This window comes from Rhinolophus sinicus, linkage group LG09 (genome assembly GCF_036562045.2).
Source record: "Rhinolophus sinicus isolate RSC01 linkage group LG09, ASM3656204v1, whole genome shotgun sequence".
Taxonomy (NCBI): Eukaryota; Metazoa; Chordata; class Mammalia; order Chiroptera; family Rhinolophidae; genus Rhinolophus; species Rhinolophus sinicus.
Window position 1 is genome coordinate 41,856,493 of NC_133758.1, and position 22,302 is coordinate 41,878,794.

The 22,302-nt window shown below is 36.3% G+C and overlaps 1 protein-coding gene across 1 annotated transcript in view; it reads right to left on the reverse strand.

Moving 5' to 3' along the window:
- Positions 1-22,302, reverse strand: part of MIB1 (MIB E3 ubiquitin protein ligase 1) — a 110,825-nt gene that overhangs the window by 74,268 nt on the left and 14,255 nt on the right. Inside the window, exons 2-5 of the mRNA XM_019741227.2 lie at positions 10,412-10,583; positions 8,276-8,405; positions 2,438-2,542; positions 184-250 (exon numbers count right to left, since the gene is read on the reverse strand). Coding sequence (XP_019596786.1) covers positions 184-250; positions 2,438-2,542; positions 8,276-8,405; positions 10,412-10,583 — 474 coding nt within the window. The remainder of the gene's footprint in view (positions 1-183; positions 251-2,437; positions 2,543-8,275; positions 8,406-10,411; positions 10,584-22,302) is intronic.

Below are 22,302 nucleotides of genomic sequence, written 5' to 3' on the forward strand. Positions count from 1 at the left end.
ATATGACAGCCTATAAATCATTTAAAGAGATGAAATTCTTTAGAAAAAAAATAAAACGAAAAAAGTATTCCTTTAAATAGCTTTAATGGTTACTAACTTTTTAAAAAATCCAATTTAAGTGTTTTTCTAATTCCATGAGCTCTGACCCATTATTCAGTAATTTTCTCTAGTCTGCTAACTCACCTAGCACAGGGCAGTGATCTCTGTAGAAAGAACCTCCTTTGGCATCCTGCACACACTTCAGATCAGACTAAGAAGAAAAGAAACCAGAAAAATCACCCTTGAAAACTTCAAGTATAGCTCAGTACCTAGAATAGGCAAAAATACTCATTCAAAACATACCCTCAGCGGAAGAGTAGCTCTGGGTTAACAGGTATACTAAACATTGTTTTCTAAAGCACCCACCAAAAACTATAAACCTGATCTTCAGATAGGTCATACTTTATTTACTTTCAGCTGCTTTTAAAGTTCAAAATTAAAATGCCTGAATCTTTACCATTATAAGATTTTCAGAAACTTGCTAAAAAGGGGGGGACTCTCACAAATACATAGAATTTAAAGTATACATACATAACACATTCCATTTTAAAGATACTTTCACCAAAAAAGAACTCAACTCTTTTGATCTTTCTAATCAATTTTATGGGATATAGAAACAAACAGTCTTTTGATTCCTTATCCAGTTAATTTTCCTATTTACATCAACTTTAGTCCTTACTTCACCATAACTTGGTTTACTCAAGTTCGTTCCCACTTAGCTTGTATAAGAAAATAAATTATTATTTAAGTATCTGAATTGGGAGGCAGTGGTCGTATAATGAAAAAGTAAGAAAATGTAAACTTAGAAGAACAACCTTGGGAGCTACTGTGAAAAAGTAGGTTTACTTAAAAGTGCCTAATAGTACCAGATAGATAGATAGATAGATAGATAGATAGATAGATAGATAGATAGATAGATAGATAGATGTACGTACGTTTGTATAATAGTTAATCAGTATATACTTATTCTATCAAGGACAGGCGCTCCTTTACACACACACACACACCCATGCACGCACAAAACCCAAATCTTTTATAACTCCTTTGCCATTAGAGCATCACATTTAGCTAAAGCCTCACCAAAAAAGACACAATGGTCAAACTGTTTTACTGTGATATTGAACCCAACAATTTCACTTCTAGGAATCTATCCTAAGGAAATATACCCATAAATGTGCAGAGAGGTATGTACAAGGATACTTGTTGAAACACTGCTTGCAACAATGAAAAGAAAACCCCAGATACCTATCAACAGAAATCTCACTAAATAAATAATGTCATAACCATACTAAGGAGTACTACTCAGCCATCAAAAAAGAATGGGACCAATTTCTATACATAATACATATTAAGTACCTGAGCACATACAGCACGTAAGGCTTCATTTGAAGCAAGTTAATAAGTAGTCAGCATCCTACAAATATCCACAATTTAAAAATGGAAAGGCATGAAGATAATGAAAAATTGAAAACCAATGCTATATACAATTATAAATACTAGCAAGTAAAGTATTTGTTTAGATTCACATGGTTGGCTTTTATATACAAATGGAATAAATTAAAGCAAAGGGACAGCGGGACATTTTTACCTTCTTAACGAGGGACATAAAACAATTGATAAAAAGTGAAATTTAAAGAATTTTTTCAACGAAGAATGTATTCAAGATGGAAAAAATATAAAAGGCACATATTGGCATTAATATCATATTTAATTATACTCTATAAATTAAATAGTTGAGGTCATCATTTGAACAATGATCCATGAAGAGCAGAAATACAGGGCAATCCATTGAATAAACCATATTATTCTCCTGAACACTTAAGTAATTCAAAGTGTTTCTAGGTCAATCATTTTCAATTATCAACACTACACTTTTAAAATACAGTGGGGAAAAAAATCTCCTTAAAAATAACTTTAACACCTATTGTAATTTATTTTTATCAGCCACCACAGCCTAGGATACAAATATACCATAAAAACCTCATTATAACACTATTCTCCATGTCCATGCCAAGCAGCAGCCTTACAGATGATTCTAAATCTTTTTGGTATTAGTAAATAAACCCGACTTGCATTTAAGGAATCAGCTCCATACAATCAATATATACTAAGTTACCCAAACATTAACTGAAGGTAAAATCAGATTGACTATTAAATAGTTCAAATGTAGTAAAAATGCAAAGTTTATCGCTTCTCAGCCTTTTGGCTAAGATCAAGCGTAAAAATGTAAAGTTTATTAAATTTTCACTTTATAAATTTTCCATCTTATTGCATATTCATGATTCAGATGGCTGTACTCTGACAAAAAGAGATGACAAAAGAAAAAAACGAGGGCTACTTTTATTTCTCTTCCTTCACCCACTCAGTATTTTCCTCTTCAGTGGTTCTTACTACTTACCATGCCTTCAAAGCCCACTCTGTAAAGGTTCTTAGCACCGTTATCCCAGAGAACATATGCCGCACTATGTGGGCTTGATGCACTCCAGTCTTGGATTTCTGTTACCTAAGGGCATTTTTTAAGAAAAGAATTTTTTAAAACGGGAAGGGGAAAGGTTAGTTCTTTTAATTATGTTTATGTCTTAAAAATAGTTTAAGTTATCATCCTGTGCAACAGGATAATGAAAAATACTTACTTGCTGAATATGTCACTTTTAATATATAACTGAATTAGAGGTATTTTTCCAGAATTATAAGGTACTTTCTAAAACCACTGTAGAAATTTTCAATTGGGAGGCTTAGTGATTACAATAGTTTCTCAGAAAATACACAATTCAATACAAAATTTTAAATCTTTACTTTTTTTTTAATTAAAATATATTGGGTGACAAAATCTTTACTCTTAAAGAGTTCCTTTTATGAACACTGTATTCTTTTAAACCCATTCATTATTCAACACAAAATCCGAAATCTTTGACCAAATACCCAGGATGACTCAAGATCAACCTGCTCCCTGGTCAGCTAAAAGCTTGACAAGCACAAGGCTCAATGGCAATGTTCAAGAAGACGTGACTGATTTTGTTCCTCCAGCAGTTCCCTCAGTTGTCCCCCAAAGCAGGCCATCTAAGCTACAACATCATACTTACAGTGGAAACCCAGACATAATCTCTAGGCCCCACATGCCACCAGGAGGAGTCATAAACTCATTGAATATTTAAAAAAAAACTAAAAAAAAACTGGGGTTTCTATTGCTTAAGGGCCAAGAATCAACTACACAAAAATGATACACAATGAGCACTAAACCAGTCTGTAAACCAGTCTACAGTTAAGATTGGAAAGTTGCATGTGCAACTTACTACTTTTCTCCATCTTGACACTTATAATCAGCCGTCCTTCATAGTTATTTAGAATGGATGATAAATATAATTTTTGAAACATGGCCTTAAAAACGGCCTATTATTTCAAATAAGATATATAATGACCCTTTCATTTTTAACCCTGTAATAAATGAATAGTTTTGGCAGCTACGTACTTTATGGTGCTTTTGTACAGATAAAGCTTTTATGTTTAAGATTTAATCAACTATTTGAGAAATATTTCAAATTGTTGGTAAATGACTCCATTCTTTTCAATTTTGAAATAAATTATACATTGAAAAATATAAAATATGCAAACTTTAAAAAATAATTTTAAAATGAACACCAGCCTAAGAGAAAGAGTATTACCAGTACTTTTCCTCTGATCAATTCCACCCTTTTGTCTCCTAACAGAGGTAACTACCACCCTGAATTTAGAGTCCATCATTGCCTTGCTTTGCTTTATGATTTTCACAGCTAACCACTGTATAACCTTACAAAGCAAGTTTCTAACATTCTTAAGTGAAATATACAATCTTTAGGAAAAAATTCCTTCTGATTCTAATAGTCAGATTCTGCTTCCTTTGTTTTAAAAAATGCAATGCTAGACTAAATGTCTATTTTTATAAGAGGGACAAAAAGCATTTGACTAACTAAAAATAAAGACTACAAATTTTATTTTAATCAACTTTCAAATTACTAAGTTTCAAATTACTTGGGATATAAGCAAGTTCGTTAGTCAAGCTCTGAATCACTAAATGAAATTCCTTCATTTTTAATATGATTTGATTACTGAAGAGGAAACAAAGTAGAAAACATAAGAAAATAACTACTATCAATTTTCTACTTAGAATTCTGATTAATTCTGCGCAGAATGGCTGCTAAAACCATTAGCTAAAAGGTTGCTGAGAAACTCTATAAAGGATCAAACTGACCATACCTGCATCCATTGATCATCTTTAATCTTAATATCACTAATACGATAATCAGACTTTATATGACTCCTGATGTGATACAATAGAAAGTACACAGCACCACTTATGAGGTACTCTTGCCAAAATAAAACTGAACCTGAACCTAATCAAGCCTCTACATCTAACTAGTTTATAAGAATACATGGGTCACACCTGAAATCTATGTAATTTTACTAACAGTTGTCACCCCAATAAATTAAACTATAGTCTATAGCAGGGATGTCAAAACCTGCGGCCCGTGGGCCAACTGCGGTCCGCAATCCATTGTCAAGTGGACCGCAGCAAATTCCAAAAATATATTTAGCTTACTTAAAATAAACCAGGTGAGACAATACGTACTTCACCTCGAATGAGTGGCCCGCCTGTTTGTATATTTTACCACATATGGCCCTTGGTAAAAAACGTTGAAAAAAGTTTTGACACCCCTGGTCTATAGTATGCTAAGTTTAGAAGCAAAAAGTACATAGTAATCCATCCCCTCTGAACATATTCCTGCCCAGTGCCCAGCACCTGGCCCTTATGTCTGCCCTGCCTGATGTCCTGTGTTGAGCCCTATGTTTCCCAGGACTCTCTAATGACCTTGCCCACTGACTACCCCTGGACTCTTAAAAATTCCCAGGGAAGCAAGACAGGTTATCCAGACACTCTATTCAGTTTTATATTTTCCTGGGAGCTTTCATCTAAAAGTGGCAGCATCCTTACAATAGCTAGATATGTGCATGCTACTTGGTTTGTCAAAAATTGAATCTTAAATGTAGGACATAGCACTAAGTCATGAAACAATAAAGAAAAACAATGAAATAATAACAGCAAAAAATCGGGGTGGGAGGGCCTACAGCTGGGAATGGGTAAACAGGCTTTTAAACGTACTTATAACATTCTATTTTTTCATCTACATAGTGGGAAAAGTGCTCATTTTATTTCTATTCTTTAAACTTTACATACGAGATGTGATCATAAAGTATGATGAATGTTTAAATAAAAAGATTTTATTACAGTGAAAGACACATTGCCATTAACCCCCCTCAAAAGACTTCCCACACACTTATCCCATCATTCTTGCCACTTTCTGAAGCAGTTCTGGAAGTCCTCTTTCGTGAGTGTCTTTAGTTGAGCTGTCATGGCTGCCTCGATGTCCTGAATCGATTCAAAATGTTTACCACATTTTGCTAGGTATAACGCATACTTTTTTGCCCAAATTTATGAGGGAAAAATAAGGGTGCGCATTATACATGGGTAGTACTAATTCTGTATCTATATAAATGTTTTTAATTATTTTATTTATGCTTGTGAGTTAAAAATGTAACTGTAGAAATCAACAATGATATCTGTATGCAAAATAATGCCTCAAATACAATAATCGGTTTTGTTGAACTTACAATGAACTTGCAACGCCGAAGAGTTCTTGGACTTCTATGATGCATAAATATCGTAAATTTGTTACTGGTACATAAAATTTCTTGTACCTTGTATCTGTTCTTGTGTGGTGTAATTATTTGTTACATAAAATTTCTTGTACCATAATATGTAAAAAAAATAAGTGCTAAAATTCCTTTATAATACAAAAAACAAGTACCTAAATGTAAACAAATAAAAATTTGAATTAAGAAATTAAAACGCAAGATTTTTTTCCCTGAAAGTTTGGGCCCAAAACGTGGGTGCACATTATACACAGAAGTGCATTATACACGGAAAAATACAGTACCTTTCATGGTCATTTTGACTTTGGGGAAGAGCCAGAAGTCGCATGGTGCCAGATCCAGTGAATAAGGTGGATGAGGACACACTGTAAGGTTTTGATTTGACAGAAATTGCCGCAGCGAGTGTGACATGGAGCCTTTCCGTTGTGATAAAAAACATACGGTGAATGCTGCTGCTGGCTGCATCCAACGTAAAGGCAGGGATCCTCAATAGGAAGAGGCCCATCAAATCTTAGTAACAATATGTGACCATTTTCAACTTGTTCAGAGCTATGGAGTATTTTAAAGTGTGCTGTAAATCATCCTCCATCATGACAACACTCATACTCGGTATCACACATCACTTCTGGTATACGGCAATTTCTGTCAAATAAAACCATTATGGTGTCTCCTCATCCACCTTATCCACTGGATCTGGCACCATGCGACTTCTTCCCCAAAGTCAAAATGACCATGAAAGGTAAACATTTTGCATTGATTCAGGACATCAAGGCAGCCACAACAGCACAACTAAAGACAATAACAAAAGAGGACTTCCAGAACTGCTTCAGAAAGTGGCAAGAATGACGCGATAAGTGTGTTCAAAGTGAGGGGGTGTATTTTGAGGGGGATTAATGGCAATGTGACTTTTACTGTAATAAATATTTTTTATTTAAACATTCACCATATTGTTTAACCATACTTTGTACATTTTAAACATTCCCATGTGATGCAGGACTGCTACAAGTAATTGTGAAAGTTGTTCACTGCATAAGGAACAACTCACCAATGAGGAGAGCAGGGGCTGGCATCTAGCCCAAGCTCCTCTTACCAAGATCCCATGTGCTGGGGCAAGGCTATTCCTATGCCCCCTCCCCCGCAAAGAAGTGCCTTTCTCTGCCATTGCTTTGCCAAGCATGTCTCCATAGCACTCCATTCATCTAGAGGTGGCACCTTTTCCAAATTCACACTACCCTATTTTGCTTTTTAGCACAGAGCTTCTCAAACTTTAATGTGTATATAAATGACTTAGGGATCTTGTTAAAATGAAGAACTTCACTTAGAAGGTCTAGGAGAAAGGGGACCCACTACATTTCTAACAAGCTGACAGGTGATACCAATGCTGCTAATCCACAGGTAACACCAACAGTCACATAATTTATATTTACATTTTTTGTCTGTCTCCCCTAATTCAAACACAGATTTCAGGAGAATAGGAACTTTGTGTCTTTTCTTTATTGCTATATCCCTGATGCTTGGAACACAACCCTGCACATAATAAGTATTAAATTAATATTTACTGAATTTTTTTAAAGCAAAAATTTGCTTCCTTGATAAATATCAAAGTACTTAAAATATAACAGCTAAAATATATCTCTCTGGCTTCCAAACATTAAAATTAGACCTTATATCTTAAAATGAAATCAATATAAAATACTCTGAATTTAGAAAACATCTATTTGAAAAAAAATTTTAAATTCTTAACTTCAAAAGAATCTATATAGCACCAAGTAGCACAAAAGAGGCTTTCAAGTTCCTGTGAAGAGTCCCTCAGATGACACAGACTTTAAAATCATCATTCCTCATTGCTAAAGACAATTCTTCAAGAAGATAACAGTGTAACTGATAAGGATTGACATTTAAGTCTCAATTGTGAAATGTTGCTCATTTCAGTACATCTAGCATCTAGCATAACACAGAATATACACATTCAATATTTATTGACTGAATCAATGAATCAATAATCAGCAAAAGAAACATAAAATCCCAAATGAATAAAACCACAACCCACTTATCCTAGTGTCTCTGGCTATCCCACCCCAGTGAAACAGGCTCTACAAAATTTACTTCAGAATAACTGCTATAATTGAGCCCTAGACAGCCCTACACACTACCTAAGAAGGGTAACAGAGTTAAATTAATGTCCTTGAGGAAATGGAATACAAACCAAGTAAATTTAAAGGAAATGTTAATAGCAAGAAAATGGAGAGCATGAGCTACAGCTTATGGAGGGCTGGCCCAAACAGGATGTTCAGGAAGGCATTCTGGGCACAAAATGGCAATACAAAGCCTAAAGTGGAAAGAAAGGTAAAATCTACCCAACAATCTTCTCAAGAAAAGCTAATATTTACAACAGAGCAGGAAGAATCTTTTTTCTTTCAAAAAAAAGGGAAATGAAGATTTTTAAAATTGCATAGGAAAAAAATGGGCCAAGAAATTCAATTATAGTAGTAATAAAATTTCCTGAACATACTATATATTCTAGAATCACATGACAAAAAAATTTTACCTTTCCCCTACGTCCATTTCCTCCATCCTGATCTTCCCACTGCCAGTCTACTCCTCGTACCACTCTGGCACCTGCAAAGATCCCTCTGGCTGTAATCTTCTTAGATTTTCTACGAGACTCTAACAGAACCCTAAAAATAAAATTATTTATTTTCAAATTTATATAAAGCAGGTAACAATAATTTATTATTTTTTAATTGTTTTTTTTTAACTTTTATTTATTTAAGTGTGTGTTTTCAGGACCCATCAGCTCCAAGTCAAGTTCAATCTAGTTGTGGAGGGCGCAGCTCACAGTGGCTCATGTGGGGATTGAACCGGCAACCTTGTCGTTAAGAGCACCACGCTCTAACAAACTGAGCTAACCAGCCGCCCCAATAATTTATTTTTTAAAATAAGATTATATAAAAGGTTATTTAGAAAACAGAAATGATTTTTCTTTGTTCTGGTTAATACAGCATGTTACAGGAATACCTTCCACATTCCAGAGGTGGTGATGACAATGATGACAGTAGTACGTGGAATAATATAAACAGCTAATGTTTACCGAGACTTTCGACGTTCAAGCACTTACAGAAGCGTACAGTCTGTTGCATTCCTTAAGAGGTAAGTATCTTTATATTACCCATTTTACAAAGAAGGAAACTGAGTCTGAAAAGTGTTAAGTAATTTACCAAAGGTTACAAACGTTACATGGTAATGGAATCCACATATGAACCCAGTCTAACCACTTCAGGATATCATATTCTTCACTACTTTAATCATGGAAAACTCAAATCCCTACAACTGTCAGGCACATAATATAATGAGGGCCTAAGAAAGACAGCACCACAGAAATGACAAATGGCAGGCAAGTGGCACTTGACCTCAGGCTTAGGAAGACAACAGGGAGTGGTAGGGACTTTGATGAACTCAAGAGCGTGATTTGTCTAAAGGGTACAGGTGCTCCTGTTTCACCCAACTCTTGCTATGAACAAATGCAGGTTCAGTGTTGAGTCTTCTGGGGTGGGTGGGTGGATGGGAGGGAGTGTGTGTGTTAAGAATTTATAAGCTTCGATTTTTGTGTGAAATCACTCGATTTCAAAAGGTTAACAATTGCTCAAAAATAAGAGCACTTTATATGCCAAGTAAAATACATCTGTGGCCTGGATTTGACCTACACTAACCTGTCTTCGATGTATTACATACCTACAGAAGATTACGGACCTTGAAAAAGAGTCTAAACTCAACTATCTGGACCAGCTGTGTTCTCCAAGGCCACCAATCCCCTGTTCTTCTACAATCCTTCTCATTCATAAGAAGATTTGGGGGGAGAGAGGTTCTTTTGTTTTTCTACGTTTATCTCATTATCCAATTCACTTTTAGAATGTCTTTATTATACTCTAACTTTAAAAACTGTAAACAAAAGACAAAAATAAGTAACTTGTTCAAAATTGCTTAATAAATGACAGGACCATGATTTGAACTGAGACACAATGACACCAAAATCCATTTTCTACTACTCCTGCTGCCTCCTTATGACTGGCTACATTCTTACTGCTATGTACATCCATGTCTACACGAGAAGACAAAATTACCTGAAACTCTGCACCCATCACAGTTAATACTCCTCTCTCTTGCTCCTAAGACACTTAATACATCTCTCTGCGCAGAGTCCAAAACATCACATGATAATCACTGTTGATCAAATAGTCCCTTAACTTGTAAACTACGAAAGAATACTGTGCTTTATTTATCTTCAAATTTGCACAAGCCCAGTAGCTACCCCAAAGTCTTAATAAATGCCTCTTGATTCAATCAATGGGCCGTAGTGGTAGCAATTAATAAAACAGAGGGCATAGCAAAAGAAAATAATCAGTCTTTCTTGCGCTGCCCTTGCATTTCCAAACACTGAGCTGCACTAAGTTTCTACAAGAGAGAAAGAACAGCCCATACCATCTGGGAAAAATACGCATAGTTCCATCTTCAGAGAGCTCTTTTCTTGCTCTATGGCAGGCCTGGTCCATATCTAGCCTTTTATCTGCTACCTCCTGACTAAAAAGCTCTCAGAAGCTTTCCTAATCCTATTTCTAAGGCTGCAGAGTATAAAAAATTTAATACTAACAAGGAATTACAACTAAAAAAAAATTATTTCCCATACCGCTCACTTCCTGGTGTAGTAATTCTATAGAAGCGATGCCTTAAATGATGTTTATCTCCATGATAACAAACTGTGCACAAATCATAATTTGTACACTCTGCACACTTCCATCGTATGCCAATGATGGGTTGTTGACGGCAGGTATCACACATGGTTCCATCATGCTTGATGCCTATTAAAACAAGAATATATGCTTACATTAATTACAGATATTACTTACTTGAATATTGTTCCCTGAAGAGAAAAATACAAGCATAGCATTTTACAATGCGTTTCAGTAAAGCAGGAAATAATATTTCAAATGTACCATACATAGTTTCATGATAACAGATTGCAAATATTTCAATAAGCACAAATTACAGACTAAATATTTTCTATGCCTTCTTTTCATCATTAGTAGGAACACTTTTCAGTAGCACTTTCCTGTTCTCCACAAACTGAAACCTAGGTTCAATCCAGAGAAAGAAAGAATCCTTTAACACAGGAGTATCCAAACTTTTTTCAACGTTTTCACCAAGGGCCATATGTGGTAAAATACACAAACAGCCGGGCCACTCACAAGGTGAAGTACGTATTGCCTCAGCTGGTTTAAGTAAACTAAATATATTTTTGGAATTTGCTGTGGGCCAATAAAAAATGGATTGCGGGCCACAGTTTGGACACCCCTGCTTTAACACCAAGTAGATAGTTCAGACTTCAAACACTCAGGAATCTTTTGAGGAATTTGAACCTATTCTCCAAGTTAATAATTACTAAGAAGAAAAGACAATTTTATCTTCATGATATCATAGAAACAAACTATCAATTAACTTAAGCATTTATCTCTAGGTATTAACAACTTTGTCCCCATAAACAATAAACTTCAGAAAATGATTAATATTAAGACTGGGTCTTGTATAATATACAACATAAGACACGGTCTTATATTAATTTTTGCTCCAAAAGACGCATTAGAGTTGATTATCCGGCTAGGTCTTATTTTCGGGGAAACATGCTATGAAGCAATTTCTCAGTTTAAAGGGTAACAATATACTATAGTTGAGTTTGTTTTAGTTGGTTTTTTTTTGTTTTTTGTTTTTTCCTTAAGGAATAAGAAGTAAAAATCTCTAGAAAAAGAAAATAAGCACTTGGACTAGACAGTGCAAGATGGCGGAATAGGTAAACATTATGCCTGCTGCCTCCCAGGATCACAGAAAATTACAACTGAAATATAGAACAATCAACCGTGAGAAACAACTGAAGACTAGCTGAACTGAACCCCTACAACTAAGGACATAAAGAAAAAACCACACTGAAACTGGTAGGCGGTGGGGAGATGCAAAACAGGCTGACCCCAAACCCACAGGTAGTGGTTGAGTACTGGGAGGACACTTCAGCAGCAGAAGTACCCCCTGAAGAATGAGGTGTCCCAGCCTCACACTGGGCTCCTAAGTACAGGAGTCCTGTGCCAGGAAGACAAGTCCACACAACATCTGGAAGAGAAAATCAACTGGGATTCTGTCTGTCCATCTTGATGAAACAGAAGGTGGCTGGAACCCAAACATCCGCTTAAACGGCCTGCACATAGACTCACTCATTCACAGGCACTCACCCTGGGCTCCGGCAGAGGGATGGTGACTCGAGAGGCTGCAGAAACATACAGGGAAAGACTGACCAGTGTGGCTTCATGGCGAGGGCTAGAGAGAGACAGCCTCCATTATCCCTGTGAGGAGCCACCCCACATGTAACCTATAGGAGAGGACCATCTTTCACCCACTGAGCCCTCACTTGGCCAAACCTGAGATTGTGCTGGTAAAATCCACATGTGTGTACACCCCTTTGGTGAATCTCTTGGAACCCACCCAGCAGCACTGCCTGGGGCACCCTCGCCTCCTGGGCAGCCAGCCCTGGCCTGCAAGCTGTGGGAGGTTTGTACAGCAACAGACATCCTGCGGAGGCCTGGGAAATTTTCGGTGGCAGGCAGTCGACCCCAGCTCACATTGCAGCCCTTCTTGGGCAGCTCTCAGGGATCTTCAGGCCCAAATCAAGTGGTGTGGCTGGCAGCACCACCTTGGGGCATTTTGCAGAGTGGCCACAGGCTCTTCATTAGCACAAAAGCTGAATCTGCATTAACATTGTAAAACCAACTGGCCACATCCTGTGACTCCTGGAACCCTGCCTCCCACACAAATCAGGTGGCATCACTGGTGACAATGTCAACACTGGGTCAACCAGCCAGGCCCATGCACTGAAGGAGGCTCTTTCAGCCGCTGAGCTCTATGGGCAGCTGACAGATGGCAACAGGCCTAGACGGCCCAGGGCCTTTTGCTAAGCTGTCCCGGGCTCCATACTGGTAGCAGCCAACCTCTGTTAACAGCGAGACCACCCCAACATGCCTCCAGGTCGAACACAGGCAACAGCTAATTTCATATAGCTTTGTAACTCCTACCAGGTACCCCGCCAGGCCAGTCACAGCCAAGGCTGAAGCTGGCCTGCACAGGAGCCGCTCCCAAAAGGCACAAGAAACAACACACCCAGAGGCCCGACTCACACCACACCAGAGCACTACTGGATTATCTCCAAAGTGGCACACCCAAATGGTGGTATCAACAGGCTCAAGAGCCCACTTGGGTGAATCCCCATCTGAGGGGTCAGCCCCCACACAGCAGCTCATACTCTGTGGGCATAGTCAATCCTCACAGCCCTCAGACTGAGAGTCAAACCCATCCACTGATGCACCCAAAGCAATTAAAGCTCAACCACAACAGGAGAATACACGCAACACAGACAAGGGACACTTCTGGAACACAAGCACAGATGATCAGAGAGACTGCACCACCTGGCCACACAGGACACCTACTTACTACATAAAGCCACCTGGCAAAAACTAAGAGACATAAGAGAACTACCTAATACATAAAAGCAAACACAGCGAGGCAGCCACAATGAGGAAACAAAGAAAGATGTCCCAAATAAAGGAACAAGAGAAACTCCAGAAAAATAACTAAATGAAATAGAGGCAACCAACCTACCTGAGACAGTTTAAAACGCTGGTGATACCAATGCTGAAGGAACTTAGTGAGATCGTCAATGAAGACACAGTAAAGATAAAGAAGGACATAGAAACCATAAAAAAGAACCAGTCAGAAATAAATACAATAACTGAAACAAAAAATACACTAGAAGCAATCAACAATAGATTACATGAAGCAGAGGATCAAATCAGCAGAAAACACCCAACCAGAACAAGAAAAATGGAATAAAAACAAAAAAAATGAAGACAGTTTGTGTAACAACATTCACATCATAAGGGTACCAGAAGAGAGGGAGCAAGAAATCAAGAACCTACTTGAAAAACTGACTGAAAACTTCCCTAACCTGGTGAAGTAAACAGACACACAAGCCCAGGAAGTGCAGAGTCCCAAACAGGAAAAACTCAAACAGGCCCACACCAAGACACATAATTAAAATGGCAAAGGTTAAAGACAAAGAGGGAATCCTAAAAGTAGCAAGAGAAAGACAACTAGTTACTTACAAGTGAGCTCCCATAAGACCGTCAGTTGATTTCTCAACAGAAACTTTGCAGGCCAGAAGGGAGTGGCAGGAAATAGTCAAAGTAATGAAAAACAAGGGCCTACAACCAAGACTCCTCTACCCAGCAAGGCTATCATTTAAAATTGAGGGAGAGATAAAGAGCTTCCCAAACAACAAAAAAACAAAGGAATTCATTACCACCAGGCCAGTATTAAAAGAAATGTTAAAAGAACTACTTTAAGAAGGGGGAAAAGCAGGGAGCAGATGGGTGGCTCAACTGGTTAGAGCGCGAGCTCTGGGCAATGGGGCTGCCGCTTTGATTCCCACATGGGCCAGCGAGCTGCACCCTCCGCAACTAGAATGAGGTCAATGAGCTGCCACTCAGCTCCCAGGTGACCAAATGGTTCGGTTGGTTGAAGCACGGACTCTCAACCACAAGGTTACTGGTTCGACTCCTGCAAGGGATGGTGGGCTGCGCCCCCTGCAACTAGCAATGGCAACTGGACCTGGAACTGAGCAGTGCCCTCCACGACTAAGACTGAAAGGACAACAACTTGACTTGCAAAAGTCCCAGAAGTACACACTGTTCCCCAATAAAGTCCTGTTCCCCTTCCCCAATTAAAAAAAAACAAAAACAAAAAACCTTTAAAAGAAAGGGGGGGAAAACAAATAAACAAAAGATCAATAACATGAATAATAAAACGGCAATAACTATACCTATCAATAATCACGTAATCAGATTAAATGCTCCAATCAAAAGACATAAAATAGCTGAATGGATAAGAAAACAAGAACCATATACTCGTTCATATATACTATCAACAGGAGACCCACCTCAGATCAAAAGACACATATAGAATGAAAGCAAAGGAATGGAAAAAGGTATTTCACACAAATGGAAACAAACAAAAAGCTGGGCTAGCAATATTTATATCAGATAAAATAAACTTTAAAACTAAGACTATAATAAGAGACAAAGACATTACATAATGATAAAGGGATACAACAGATACAACAGAAGGACAAAACTCTAGTAAACATCTATGCATCCAACATAGGAACACCTAAATATATAAAACAAACATTGATGAACATAAAGGGAGAGATCGACAGTAACACAATCATAGTAGGGGACTTTTAACACTCCACTGACACCAATGGACAGATCTTCCAGAGAGAAAACCAACAAGGAAACAGAAGCCTTAAATGGCACAGTAGACCAGATGGATTTAATCAATATTTTTAGAGCATTTCACGCCAAAGCAACAGAATATACATTCTTTTCAAGTGCACATGGAACATTTTCTAAGATACACCACATGAGGCCACAAAACAAGTCTCAATAAATTTAAGAAAACTGAAATTACATCAAGTGTCTTCTCTGACCATAATGGTATGAAACTAGAAATCAATTACAAAATAAAAAACTGAAAAACACAGACACATAGAGACTAAATAAAATGCTGCTAAATAATGAATGGATTAACAATAAGATCAAGGAAGAAATCAAAATACACCTTGACACAAATATAAAAGGAAAACACAATGACCCAAAATCTATGGGACACAGCAAAGGCAGTCCTCAGGGGGAAATTCATAGCAATGCAGGCCTACCTCAAGAAACAAGAAAAATCTCATCTAACTTTACCCCTAAGGGAACTGGAAAAAGAACAGCAAACAAAGACTAAAATGATTACAAGGAAGGAAATAATACATATCAGAGTAGAAATAAATGAAATAAACAATACAAAAGATCAATGAAACCAAGCGCTGGTTCTTTGAAAAGACATACAAAATTGATAAACCTTTCACCAGACTCATCAAGAAAAAAAGAGGACCCAAATAAATAAAATCAGAAATGAAAGATGAGATGTGACAACGGACACCACAGAAATACAAACAAAACATAAGAAAATACTATGAACAATTATACACCAACAAATTGGACAATCTGGAAGAAAGAAAGGGATAAATTCCTAGAAGTATACAATCTTCCAAGGCTGAATCAAGAAGAAACAGAAAATTTGAACTGATCAGTTTTTACTAACGAAATCAAATTAGTAATCAACAAGCTCCCAACAAATAAAAGTTCTGGAACAGATAGCTTTACAGGTGAATTTTACCAAACATTCAAAAAAAATTAACACCTTTTTTTCTCAAACTATTCCAAAAATTTCAAGAGAAGGGGTGGTTCCCAAGCTCATTCTATGAGAAGGCCACCATTACCCTGATTCCAAAAGCAGAGACATTACAAAAAAATAAAATTATAGGCTGTTATCTCTGATGAACATAGATGCAAAATCCTCAACAAAATATTAGCAAACCAAATTCAGCAATACATTAAAAATATCATACATCACGATCGAGAGATTTATTCCTGGTATGCAAAATTGGTTCAATATCTGCAAATCAATTAACATGGTATACCACATAAACAAAATGAAAAATAAAAATCATATGATCATACCAATTAATGTAGAAAAAGTGTTTGACAAAATCCAGCATCCATTTATGATAAAAACCTCAGCAAAGTGGGAACAGAAGGAACATATATCAACATAATAAAGGCTGCATAGGACAAACCTACAGCTAACATCTTATTCAACAAGGAAAAACTAAAAGCATCCCCCTTAAGATCAGGAACAAGACAACAATGTCCACCTTCACCACATTTATTCAACATAGTACTGGAAGTCCCAGCCCCAACAATCAGAGAAGAAAAAGAAAGAAAAGGTATCCAAATTGGAAAGGAGGAAGTAAAATTGTCATTATTTGTAGATGACATGATACTATATAGAGAGAACACCAAAGATTCCACCAAAAAAACTATTAGAACTGATACATGAATTTAGTAAAGTTGCAGAACACAAAATTAATATTCAGAAATCAGTTGCATTTTTATACACCAATAACAAACTATCAGAAAAAGAAATTAAGAAACAGTCCTATTTACAATTGCATCAAAAAAAATAAAATACCTAGGAGTAAATTCAACCAAGGAAGTAAAAGAGCTGTACTTAGAAAATTATAAGACATTTAAGAGAAAAATTAAAGAGGATATAAATAAATGGAAGCACATACCATGCTCGTGGAAAGGAAAAATTAATATAGTTAAAATGTCCATACTACCCAAAGCAATCTATAGATTCAATGCAATCCCTATCAAAATACCAATGGCATTTTTCACAGAACCAGGACAAATAATCCTGAAGTTTGTATGGAACCGTAAAAGACCCTGAATAGCCATGGCCATCTTGAGAAAGAAGAGCAAAGCTGGAGGTATCACACTACCTGATACCAAGCTATACTATAAGGCCATAGTAATGAAAACATCATGGTATTAGCATAAAAACACACAGATCAATGGCACAGAAGAGAGAGCCAAGAAATAAATCCATGCATATATGGTCACTTAATCCATGACAAAGGAAACAAGGATATACACTGAAGTAAAAACAGTCTATTCAATAAATAATGCTGGGAAAACTGGACTGATACATGCAAAAATAATGAAACTTGAATTTAAGACCCAATACTATAAAACTCCTAGAAGAAAACATAGGCAGTAAACTCTCAAACATTACCTCTAGTAATATTTTTACTGATGTATCTCCTCAAAGGAAATAGAAGAAAAAAATAAACAAACGGGACTACATCAAACTAAAAAGTTTTTGCACAGCAAAGGAAACCATCAACAAAACAAAGACATCCTACTGAGAGAAGGTATTTATCAATGATACATCTGATAAGGGGTTAATACCCAAAATCTATAAAACTCATACAGCTCAACACCAAAAAGCAAACAATCCAATTGAAAAATGGGCAGAGGACCTGAACAGACATTTCTCCAAAGAGGACATACAGATGGCCAATAGACATATGAAAAAATGCTCAATGTCACTAGTCATAAGAGAAATGCAAATTAAAACCACAATAAGATATCTCACACCTGTCAAAATGGCTATCATCAATAAATCAACAAACAAGTGGTGGCAAAAATGTGGAGAAAAGGGAACCCCCATGCACTGTTGGTGAGATTGTAATTGGTGCAGCAACTATGGAAAACAATATGGAGGTTCCTCAAAACATTAAAAATACAACTACCTTATGACCCAGCGATTCTACTCCTGGGTACTTATCCAAGAAAATCCAAAACACGAATTTGAAAAGATGTATATATATCCCTATGTACACTGCAGCGCTATTTATAATAGCCAACATATGGAAACAACCAAAATGCCCATCAATAGATGACTGGATAAAGAAATTGTGGTACATACGCATATGTAGAATGGAATATTACCCTGCCATAAAAAATTATTATACTTCCCTAAGGACAACATGCCAAAAATAACGATAAAGAATTAAATATTCCAAAAGAAAATCATGAAAGTGCAAGAAAAAAAAGTTGAACAGCACATTTTATAAGTTTGCGTAGTCTTTCTAAGCATGACACAAAACCGAGAAGTCACAGGCATGCGAGCACACATACACAATGTGAGCACACATATACACAATGTGCAGAGAAAACCTGACAGCCCTCTCCAAATTGCTGACAGTGATTGGGGGTACACAGATGGGGAAGAGGAAGGCACTTTTCACCTTTTCTTCTATGTACTTTTGAATTGTTTAGTTTTATTATAAGCATATTATAATTCATAATTTTAAAAAGAAACCACAAAACAATAAATACCTACTTTATCCACTCAAACTGACACAGATTAAAAATACTATGTCAGTGCATGTGAAGATGGTGTCAAGAGAGCCAGTCAGATAATGATAAGAGGGAAACATAAAATCGATACAACCTCTATAGAAGGTACTTGCAAAATGTTTCAAATGCCTTAAAAGACTTTGACGCTGCCTTCAAATTTTTTTAAAGGTACATCCAAAGATAGTAAACTGCAGTAGATAAAAACAAAAATTTAACATAACTGATGGCAAAAATATGGGGTTATTTATGTGTAAACTATGGTAATTCATAGAGGAAAATCCTATGCAGTTATTAAACCATGTTGTAGAAGAAATGTTACTGACATAGTAAACTGTATTATTTTATAAAGCAGGTTGCAAAGAATTACAGTATGTCATTTTGGTAAATAAATTACACAAAGTATGTGTGTGTGTGAGTATATATATATATATATAATTACATAATGTATATGTATATATATCTCCCATGTACAAAGAAAAACTAGAAATATAATCCCCAAAATGTGCTGATGGGGTTACCCCTTGTACTTTTCCAAGTTTTCTACACTGAGTGTGTATTAACTCTAGAAAGCAGCTGGATGAGTAGGGGCATTTAATATGCAGTATAAGCATCAGACATGCTGGTATATATCTTATAATTAAAATAAAAGCTAAAACAAACAAAAAACATGGGGGAGTCTAAGTAAATATTTACAGAAACTAACTTTCAGATAGTTGCTTTAGCAATAGGGTACGTAAGGGCTACTTAGAAGTTTTTATTTCTTTTAACCCTTATACTAACTGAGCTATTCCATGATTATGGAAAGAAAATATATACCTTATCTAAGTACACTTCTCATTGCCACAAACCTGAAGTTAGAGTCTAATTTGTCTTACTAAAGGAAAGCACCAGGACCAAGAACATCACAATTAATATCAAACAGCAGTAATAGTAAATGTCCAAGCATGGTTAAGCTTCTGAACAAAGTCTAAAATAGGTCTCCTATGTCATCACAAAAAGTAAAATGCACTGCACAAATGGTAACCACTGTGCATTTAGGTTTATCTGTGTGGCTCTTCAAATGAGAGTTAGTTGATGAAAGGCAAAGGAAAAATGTTTCCCAGTCTCCTGACCAAAAAGAAAAATAGTCCAGTTTTCAGCTATTTACCTATTTTTCATTTCTATGTTCATTTTCCACAAAGTATAATGATAACATTCATGAGTTCATAGAGTACAGGCTTTCTTTCAAAGGAACCATTTAAACACACAATAACAACTGGTAAAAAAAAAAAAAAAAAAAAAAAAAACCTTTTTACAATTCATGGTTTTAAAGAATACTTCAGGAAAACCATTAATGCACACAAAACCACATCCAAATCCTTTCTTGGTTCCCACAGTTCAAAAGCCAACAAAACTAGTGAACAGCTGTGAAACAGACTAACGCTGAGAATTGGAAAAAGTAAACAAAGAAACCCACTCTACTACCAAAATGAGCGCTACAGAATTTTTAATGAAAATGCAATTAACTGGATTTAAAAGTTGATAGTTAAAGAAAACCTAAAACAGCAGAAAAGACACATTAAATAAACAAGGCCAAAAATTTAACTGATCTCTCACACTGGTAGCTTTTTTTGTTTCCCCTTACTATATACATCTAGCCAATTTATTCTCACCTAAAACCATTTCCTCCCAGTCTAAACTTCCTCAGCTCTGGCAAGAGTTATTTCTTAAAATTTTCATTTCATAAAACTTAATTCCCTAACTAAATCTATTAGTGCTTTTTCTTGTTCCTATAAGATACCATGTTACCCTCAAGAGTTGCTCTCTCCCTTTGTTCTAAGCTTTAGGAAGACATCTGCCACTGTTAAATGAACCACCTAATGATAGCTTTTGACTCATTCTACTAATACTCAAATGACCATCTGCTCTGCATTTTAATGGCATCTCCCCTAAATTCAATAACTTAGAGAATTTACATAGCTTAAGTTTCTTTGTTGAAAAATTTTATGAGAACAATAAAACATGCTATTCAAGATCAATAACTACAAGACAGCCAATGAAAATAGCTCAAATTTGTAAAGCACTGATTTATATAAGTAAAATGTTGACTTTCTAGATAGAAAAGATGATTGAAAGAACTAGAGTTCTCACTACAGAAATTCACTATACAAAGTACTTCAACATGGAACAAGAATATCTGAATTATCACTTTGAATAATAGCAAAAGTGAACAACATAATTGTTCATTAACAAGAAAGTGGAAACATATATCAGGTATACAACGGAATAACTAAAATGAACAACAGCCACACAATTCAACATGGACTGCAATGCTGAATTTTTCAATTATACAAGAATACCAAGTGTTGCAAATAAAGCACTATAGATTGTTTACAGACATACAAAAATATAGCATAAATGTAAAGAAACCCATGGGAATAATTTCTAGATAGTGGTTACCTCCAGAGAAGAAAGAAGGGAATGAAATTGGGAAGTACACAGTATTTCAAATATATTACTAATGCTTTCTTTCTAGATGGTTTACAGGTATTTATTAATCACTTCTGTACCTGGATATTTAAATATTATGGGATAATTTTTTTAACTTTTCAAAATAAAAAATAAACATCCCTAGTAGACTAGTGCCTAGTTAACCCTGTAACTTTTTAGCACATTTAGCCCAACACTAAAAAAATAATTTATAAGTTACTAACCAGTATTTAAATATAATTACTTATTGTGGCATAATTGTTTGCTGTTGTCATTCAACCAGCCAAATAATCCTACTTCTGATTTATGGATTCATTCAACTTTAACCCCAAATCAATGTGACAAAATATTTACAGAGATTAAAAGAGTGTTAACCAACTAGAGTATGTATCTTACTTTCCCTAAAACTCCTAATGAGGGTGAGGCTTTGGTGAACTGCTACCTGGTTGGTATATCCCACATTCCTTACTCTTGAGAAATACTAAATTAATGAAACATAATTATTACTAATACTAGCCACTATTTATTAGTACCAAGCTCAGTGCTTCACACATTTTATTTAACCTTTTCAACAATAATAAAAGGAAGGCAAAACTCATTATTTCAATTTAAAAGCAAAACACCTGTTTGTATACCTTGTCTTACTTCAACTTCATTTTACAGGTTAAGAATTAAGGCTCAGGGCTGGCCGGTGCCTCAGGCGGTTAGAACTCCATGCTCCTAACTCCGAAGGCTGTCGGTTCGATTCCCACATGGGCCAGTGGGCTCTCAACCACAAGGTTGCCAGTTCAATTCCTCCAGTCCCACAAGGGATGGTGGGCCCCACCCCCTGCAACTAAAATTGAACACAGCACCTTGCGCTGAGCTGCTGCTGAGCTCCTGGATGGCTCAGTTGGTTGGAGCGCATCCTCTCAACCACAAGGTTGCCGGTTTCAACTCCCACAAGGGATGGTGGGCTGCGGCCCCCTGCAACTAGCAACGGCAACTGGACCTGAAGCTGAGCTGCGCCCTCCACAACTAAGACTGAAAGGACAACAACTTGAAGCTGAATGGCACCCTCCACAACTAAGATTAAAAGGACAACTTGACTGGAGAAAAGTCCTGGAAGTACACACTGTTTCCCAATAAAGTCCTGTTCCTCTTCCCCAATAAAATCTTAAAAAAAAAAAAAAAATTGTTCAATCTTATTAAAAAA